The sequence below is a fragment of the Cariama cristata genome, unplaced genomic scaffold, assembly GCF_000690535.1.
Source record: "Cariama cristata isolate BGI_N322 unplaced genomic scaffold, ASM69053v1 scaffold41290, whole genome shotgun sequence".
NCBI classification, from domain to species: Eukaryota; Metazoa; Chordata; class Aves; order Cariamiformes; family Cariamidae; genus Cariama; species Cariama cristata.
Window position 1 is genome coordinate 8,984 of NW_009593705.1, and position 7,867 is coordinate 16,850.

The 7,867-nt window shown below is 49.0% G+C and overlaps 1 protein-coding gene across 1 annotated transcript; it reads right to left on the reverse strand.

The window, feature by feature from the left end:
• Positions 1-1,007: 1,007 nt before the first annotated feature.
• Positions 1,008-7,630, reverse strand: SCNN1A (sodium channel, non-voltage-gated 1 alpha subunit). Its single transcript, XM_009695224.1, has 12 exons — positions 7,261-7,630; positions 6,588-6,843; positions 5,547-5,734; positions 4,645-4,745; positions 4,302-4,465; positions 3,898-3,996; positions 3,610-3,727; positions 3,068-3,146; positions 2,702-2,759; positions 2,519-2,574; positions 1,903-1,978; positions 1,008-1,675 (listed from the first exon to the last, which is right to left on the reverse strand). The coding sequence occupies exons 1-12, from the start codon at positions 7,608-7,610 to the stop codon at positions 1,349-1,351; spliced, it is 1,872 nt and encodes a 623-aa protein (XP_009693526.1). The 5' UTR covers positions 7,611-7,630; the 3' UTR covers positions 1,008-1,348.
• Positions 7,631-7,867: the final 237 nt, after the last annotated feature.

Below are 7,867 nucleotides of genomic sequence, written 5' to 3' on the forward strand. Positions count from 1 at the left end.
GGCCCCCCCCCCCCCCCCCCCCCCCTTGCTGAAGGACACCTCCTGCATCACTCACTTCTGTTCCCAGCAGAGAGACAGCTAGACAGCTTCACTTTCAAACAAAGGTCATCAGGTGCGCATTGGAAAAGCTTGAAAAATCAAGAATATTTGTATAATAAAGAATATAGTGTTCATGTCTGTGAGAAGGAAGAAAATCACTCTCTGGGAAGTGAAAAGTGCATTTAGGTAATCAAAGCAAGAGCAGTACAACAAGCATGCATTCAGCATCTCAAAGGGAAGAATTAGGCAACAGTTTATGCACTGCAGTAAAATCCTCCATCTTCCCAATGGCAGTGCATCTATCTTAATTTTTAAAATACCTGGAGTTTTTCTTTCATTATGATTAACTAGTTTTTAAATTGAAAAGAGGCTGTTTGCAATGTGATTGGGTACATGCTACCACAGGTCTTTGCATAAACTATATGCTTAAATTCTGGTATCTGTGTTTGTCTGGTCAAGTGGATAATCCTGTTTGTTAAGGACATCACCCTTGCTCTTTTGATACCCCATAAAGTGCTGTGTAAACACCACTGCAGCAGAACTCTGAGTATTTGTAGAAAATAGTATGGCAGGCTTACTGCAAGAAATAAGATGTGTGCTCTTATGCAAAGATCCCCAAATGAGTTCCTGAGAAGACCATCTTTGTCCTGGCCTTGATTGCCTATGCAGTCCATTCCAATACACTTAAGCTTTCCCTGGAAGGATTTTAGATTAAATTCTGCAACACTTCTGTGCTTCACAATCCTCAACAGAGCCTCTGTGGGTGAACCAGAGAAGGGATGAGTGGGATCAGAGCTGGACATGAAGAACTAGGAAAGAGCAACCAGTTTCCAACCTTAGGGAAAGCTTAACAAAGCTCAGCCTTTTCAGAGACATGTACCCCAGCTGAGACTACATTCCTGTCCTTTGTCATACCACAGAGGAGGCTAGTCATGCCTGCCAAACCTCTTTAATTCACAAGAGACCAGAACTGTGGCAGTGTCCTTGTTGCAGGGAAAAGCAAGCATGCATGTGTGTGTTGGTGTGCACATGCAAGGAGTGTAAGGAAACCAAGTGGATGTCTCCCCCTCCCCCTTATATACACTAGATCAACTCTCATCTCTGGTGATCCCCAGAGCAATAGTATTTTATGAGACTGAAGAATTCATCTACAGTAGTGAAAGCAATGAACCCAGACTGACCACAGTGCAGTCTTCTGTTACGGGCCAGGTAGAGAACCCCAGAAAGAAGGAAATGCAGGTCCCCCAGACAAAGCGTGCAGCCTCTGCTCTGATTGCCACCCATCTGAACTGTGGAATAAGCCACTGCCTTACTCATATCCCATCTCAGCATCCCTGCTCGGCCCACGTGGTTCCAGGCTGTTGTAGGATGGCAGCATGGTCACTACAGCCTCAACAGTGAAGCGGTGTGGAGCAACGAGAGCTGGCATCTCATCTTGGAAAGCAGTGTTATCATGACTGTTTGGAGGGGGTCCCGGTGGAGACAGCTGCTGCCGAGAACGGAACCAGCGTAAGGCCAAGATAAAGGTGATGGCGACGAAATCCAGAATCAGCTCTGCAAGCTCCATCACAGACAGGACAGAGGATCCAAACCAGAGACTCCACTGATTCCCAAGCTGGGAGAGCAGCGTCACTACCTGCAAGAGATGGAGAAAGGGCAATGAGGACAGCCCTCGTTTGAGCCTTTTGCCTCGCTGCCTGCTCCCACTTGCAGCACCCCTGTGGTGCTGGGGGGTGCCTCCCACCTTGCTACAGGAAAAGAGACTCAATAGCCAGCAATGCTGCTGGAACAAATGCCTCCCAATATGGAGGGACATCATGTGGGCATGGGTGGCTAGAGAGGACGTGGCAGTAAAGCGTGTACCGTGAAGGCTGGAGACTCCCCATTGGTCTTGTAGTTCCACTCTTCAAAAAAGATATTCACTTTGGCAACTCCATTCCTGTAAATGAAAGATGGGGCTCAGTAACCCCAAATCCATACTGCATTTCTTCACCAAGCTTAGTTGGCTTCTCTGTTTCCTTCTGCCCACTGTCCTCCTCCCACACATACCACCCAGGGGCTTTTCCTCATCTCTGCAGTTCTCTCATTCTGCACTAAATAGAGTCTTTGATACTTACAGTGCACTTCTCAGACTGCACTGTGAAACTCACTGTTTGTGGCATCTGATGTTGGCTAAGTACAAGCTCCTGCATGGCTCTTCCCACTCTTCCACGAGCCTTTACCATGACTCCAGACCACACAGCAGCCACCTGGGGCTTACTATTTTCATACTAGCACCTGACCCTTTTCAGATTTTTCACTTGGTTTCCCACTCCTTGTTGAAATCTCAGTTTACCTCTACTCTGACTCCACTGGCCTTGTCCATGGGTCCCATGCCTAATCTCTGCCCATCAGTGATATACTCTTAACTATGACCCCCTGACACACTCCACTGGGATGGTTTCTGGTTTGGACACAACCTCTGTTTAGGGGTTCTCACCTCTTGGATGTGATATTGTATTTGTTCTGTTGTGAAAGCATGTAAAAAACCCAGTCCTGAAATGAAAGTGCAATAAATTGTGTTACATGATCACAGTCACCTCCTGTAGGTTTAGTACCAGTTGAGGAAGGACTAAATGGGAGGTGAGAGCAGTGCTGGGGATCCAGGACGCCCTCTCCTTACCTCTGAGACAGCAGAAGGCCAGCGAGAGTACCCAGCTGACAGCTGGTATTGTGTCATTCTGGAAGACAAGAGGCTGTGTTAGGTGTTGAAGCTGTAGGAGCCACAAGGCCAGGTCTCTCAATCCCCAGGCACACCTGGAAACTCCCTCCCATGCCCACTTCCCACTGAACTTCTTCACAGTCCTCGGGAGCTCACCCCCAAGCTGACACTGATGCTCCTCAGCCATTTCAGCTTCCTGATGGGAGAAATATAATTTTGGGTTGCAGCTCAGTTACTGACTCAAGCTTTTGCCCTGGTCAGTGAATGTTTTCCAACACCTCTAGGAATAAAGACTTTCCAGTTTGCCTGACTGATGATCAAACTTACTTGCAAGGTTTCCGACATTTGTGGAAACAGCCCAGCTCGTCAGCTTTGAATTCAGCCAGGAGTTTGTAATAGCAGTAGCCTGAGCAGCAGAGAAAGTAAATCCAGGTAAGCTCACAGTATCTTTATACAAAAGGTGATGTCATAGAATCATATGAATCATAGCATGGTTTGGTTGGAAGGGACCTTAAAGATCACCTCGTTCCAACCCCTCTGCCATGGGCAGGGACACCTGCCACCAGACCAAGTTGCTCAAAGCCCCATCCAACCCGGCCTTGAACACTTCCAGGGATGGGGCAGCCACAGCTTCTCTGGGCAACCTGTTCCAGTTGTGACAGTGACTGCAAGGGGATATGCGACAGCGAGGGGAATCCAGAGGTTTCCTTCCACAAGCTCAGAGGGACTAACCATCCAAGACAAGAGTGTCTTTTGGATGTCCCACACCAGGAAGCTCACTGAAGACAATGAAGAGGTGTACTGGGACATGAGGTGGCCCAAACAGGTTCAGGTGGGCATGAGTTTTACTATTCCTCCTGTCCACTTACCCCAGGCTATGTGCTTTGTGTAGTCACAGTACTCTGCTCCAGTGGGTAAGGGATAGAAGTAATACGCACAGCCACAGCGCTCTACCATGTTGAGCTGAAAGCAGGAGCGAATGCAGACCTGGGAGGCATATGAGGTGGAAAAGGCTGAACAAGGGAACAAAACCCACTGCGGCCTGTATCACATCATACTATTAACAGAGCCCGCAGACAAGCATGGCTGTTAGGGGACTGAAGCAGTCCAGGAAAGTAGGGAAACAACCTGGCATAGGATCAGTAATAATGGGTTACCTGTTCGGTGTAGCGGGACGAGTACAGATTTTGCACTGGCACGTCACTGCCATCCTCTGTGCAATCACTGTAACTGCCCCCAAGACGCACAGTCATCTCCTAGAATATCAAACAGTCGTTACACAGAATGACTGGCACTTTGCTGTTCTCTTTCTATGCTTCCATGCCGCACACTGCTTGTCCATCATTATCTGCTCTTTATGCTTTCCTCCATTTCATTGTTCACCAATAAATTGCAGCCAAATGCTTCTTGTCTACTCCAGTAACCTGCTCTTCTTCCCCTCCCTTCACTCCATGTGATTAATTCCCTCCCTTAATCACACACTGGGCCCATGACAACCCATCTCTATCTATCCACCAAGTTAAACCTCCCCTATAAGCTCTTACCCCTGCTGCTTCCTCACCTTTCTCATGCTGATGGAGGTCTCGATACCTGGACGCACATTGAAACCCCCATCATCCATGAAGGCTGGCTCATTCTGATCATGGACCATGACCCTGGCTCCTGTCACCGTGGACAACAGAGGGATGAAATCATTCTGTTCGGTGCGCACCACCAGAGAGAGACCTGAGGGAATGTCAGAGAACAGGGGGAGTCAGTGCCGGTCAGCATGTGGGAGAGGAGAGAGCAGAATGGTTAGAAGTGAGTCCGTAAGAGAGAAAGGAAGAGAAACATCAACCAGTAACTCCTGGGGAAAACAGACCCAAGCTGTTCTGCTTACTCACCAAAGAGTGCCTCTCACCCACCGTTATTTATCCCAGGCAGCGAGGATGTCCACAGGCTGCTGCTGTTGTCGTTAAAGGTATAGCAGTTCCCATACAAGGGATGGTGGAAGTGGGTATAATTCCTGAGAAGGGAACAGAAACATTCACACAGGGTGAGAAGGGCTGCGAGACCAAGGGGAAGGGCTTTCGGAAAGGAAGAACTCTCTTTTCCACCTGCAGGGAGAGGGGCTTACAGCAGATGGGCAGTATTTGTTATGTAAACTCACTCAAACCCGGAAAAGCAATTAAAATGTGCTGTAAAAAATGTCCTGGAGCTGGACAGGTTCTCACACCAGGTTTTTTGTACAGCTAACCCTTGAGAGCCCAAATGGGTTTTAGCAGTACTAGCAACTACTGTATTATCTTCCTAATATTGACAAAACCCTTAGCTCTTCCTACCCCTTTTCCTCCCTTGCTGATGGGTTTCGTTCCACTACCTCTTCGGGACTTTTTGACCAGTAATGGCAGAAGTGGGATTTTTTTTACTGTCTTTTTGTAACAACTCTCTCTTTTCCTCCTCCTGTATGTGGGCTGATACATACCACTTCACCGCTGCAGGGAGTAGAATAAAAACACTTCTACACCGTACATCTCTGCCCACTCTGGGGTTTGTACCAGTATAACCATTTCATTGGTGTCAAACCAGGGAAAGGCAAAAGCATCCCCTGAGGTCCATAGTTTCAGGTCACAGAAACCATGACCCTGGTGAGCACAGCCCACAGGAAAGATGCAAGAAACATCATTTGAGACAATGGGAACTGAACAAGGAACAATCCCACCTTGGCAAAGAGGTTCTCTGATGTGGGTTTCTTGATTCCCCTTGGACCTAGGCACAAAATAGGGGTGTGTTCAGGAAGACTCGGTGGGATGTTTCCACCACTTACGCCTTGTCACATGTTGCTTCATTGAAGCGGCAAGCATAGATGAAATTCTCAAAGTCGGACTCATCCAGGGCTTTCGCATCAGGCATCTGCGCCAGGATATTGATATAGTGAAAGCTGTACCATTCCCGCACGGCATCCACCCCTGAGGAGTACGCCTGATGGAAACAGTCCTTGTTGTTTTCACTGCACTGTTAGGAAGAGAAGGAGAAAACCAGCCATGTCAGAGATGTCTTGTCCAGGAGGCAAGGCTATGCCTGTGGATTAGATGTGCTCCCTCAGCACCGGCAGGAGATGAACCTGAGGGCTCCTGCACTCAACCAAAAGGTGATCAGTAGGATGCAGAAAAGCAAACCCAGGGCAGCTCCTCAGTGGAAGGGAAACACTAGGTGAATGAGCAAAGCTGAATAAAACCCAGGAAGCAGCAAGTCGCGGAGAGGGCAGGGCAATCTGCCGCACATAAATTCTATGTGCTACAGAAGCTTTAAATTCTTGCATGGGGAGCCCTTCCTTCAGGGCGTGTCCAGAAAAACGTTTGTGATCCTGTGGGAACTCCAATTCACTGGCAAGTGATTAGCTTTGGTCGTTCAGTGACTTTTTAAAGGCAAACACAGATACCCTAGGGCGAACAAGCTGCTACCTAGGAGCAAATGCGACCATGACCACATGGCCCACAGCCATTCAATACTTTGTCCTTTGCTAGTAGTGGGCAACAGTGTGGTTGATGTTAATAAATGGCTCTCCAAAGGCAACTGCAAGGCTGATGTAGCCTTCAGGACGGACAAGGTTTCCATGTTCTAACTAGGAAAAGATGGGCACTGACATGGACAAGTCTCCTGGGGCCTGCATGGACAGGGACAGGACTTGGGGAGCAGGATTGCATTGGGAAAAGAATTCAGCTCTACCTTTATCTGTCATTAGCAAAAGCCAGTGCAGATCAATCAGACTTCCAGGTAGGCAAAGGCATGGCCAAGGGTCTAACAAGACAAAAGTAGCTAGGCAGAGACTGGAGTGGGTAGGACACAGGATATCTAGGGATCTCACCAGAACAAAGCCAATTTTCCAGTCGTTTTTGTCCACTGAGGGACTGTTCTCCGGCAAATTTACTAAGTTATCTCGCTTCTGCCTTCGCAGCGGATGGCGCTGGACATGATGGAGCAGGCTCCTTGAGCTACGCTTTCGCGTGGACAGCGTGGACCAGTCACTTCGTGCCAGAGACATGTTGTAGTCATACAGGTCTAGCAGTGTCTGATGGGTGATTTGGTCCAGCTCATCCAACTTCTTCCGAATGGCGCTGTATCTATACAGGGGGGAGAGAGGAGCCTGCAGGTTTCAGGCGAGATGCACATAACCAGCTCTGAATAAGACATGTGGCAAAGTTTGCTGGAGTGATTCAGGGCATTCCTACCACCAGCTGCAAATCCAAGCCCTTGCTGGAGGCTACCATCCTCGCAGGAGAGAAGTAAACGCATCTGGTTTTGCCCTGTGGCAGTTTTCAGTGCAGCCTGCTAACATACACCACCAAGTAGAGCTGCCTAAACAAATGTGCCTTACTGTGAATGCCCTGCAGCAGCCAAGGCCTGTGAAAAGTGTCCTTTCCACCAGCATTGCTACAGAAGGGGACAGTCAAGGACCATGAGGAGAACAAGAGTACATGCTTTTATCCTATGCCCGCAAAAGTCAAGGCAGTTGACAGCTTTGGGAGTCTATTCCTTACCTGTAGGGATTGAGGGTACACAGCGTCACGGCTGGGAAAGTCAGCCTGTCGGAGTTAAGGTTGAGGTTGAGGTTGACGGGATAGCTAAAGTACTCCCTGTAGAGGATCCCAAACTGCCAATACATTAAGCCGAAGGTGAGAAAGAAGAGAACGGACCAGAAGGCTGTCTTCATCTTATTTTTTTTGGAGCACACCAGGCGAATAGCCCCATGGATGGTTGTGTTGCTGCAGAAGAACTGGAATAGCTCCTGGTAGGAACTGTAGAATTCAATGAGACCCTCCCGCGCCTCTTCTTTCTGCTGCTGCTCCTCTTCTTGCTTACATTGCCTCGTTTTCTCCCCTTCTGGCATCTTCCCTGTCTTCACAGATCCACCCTACAGCACAAATGCAGAATTAGGGGGTAGCCCTGCAAGACTGTGGCTCCGGGAAGCCGGGCCCGGTGCACGGCTCTGCATCACCATCTTCCCAAAACCTTGGTGCTTTCACCCTCTCCTCCCTGACCCCCATTCCAGGCTGGAGGTCCCCAGCCGCCCATGCACACGCTCCCCCCGACCCCAGTCCTCCCCTCCCACAGGTGGTGACACGGGGACAGATCCTCCCCCACCGA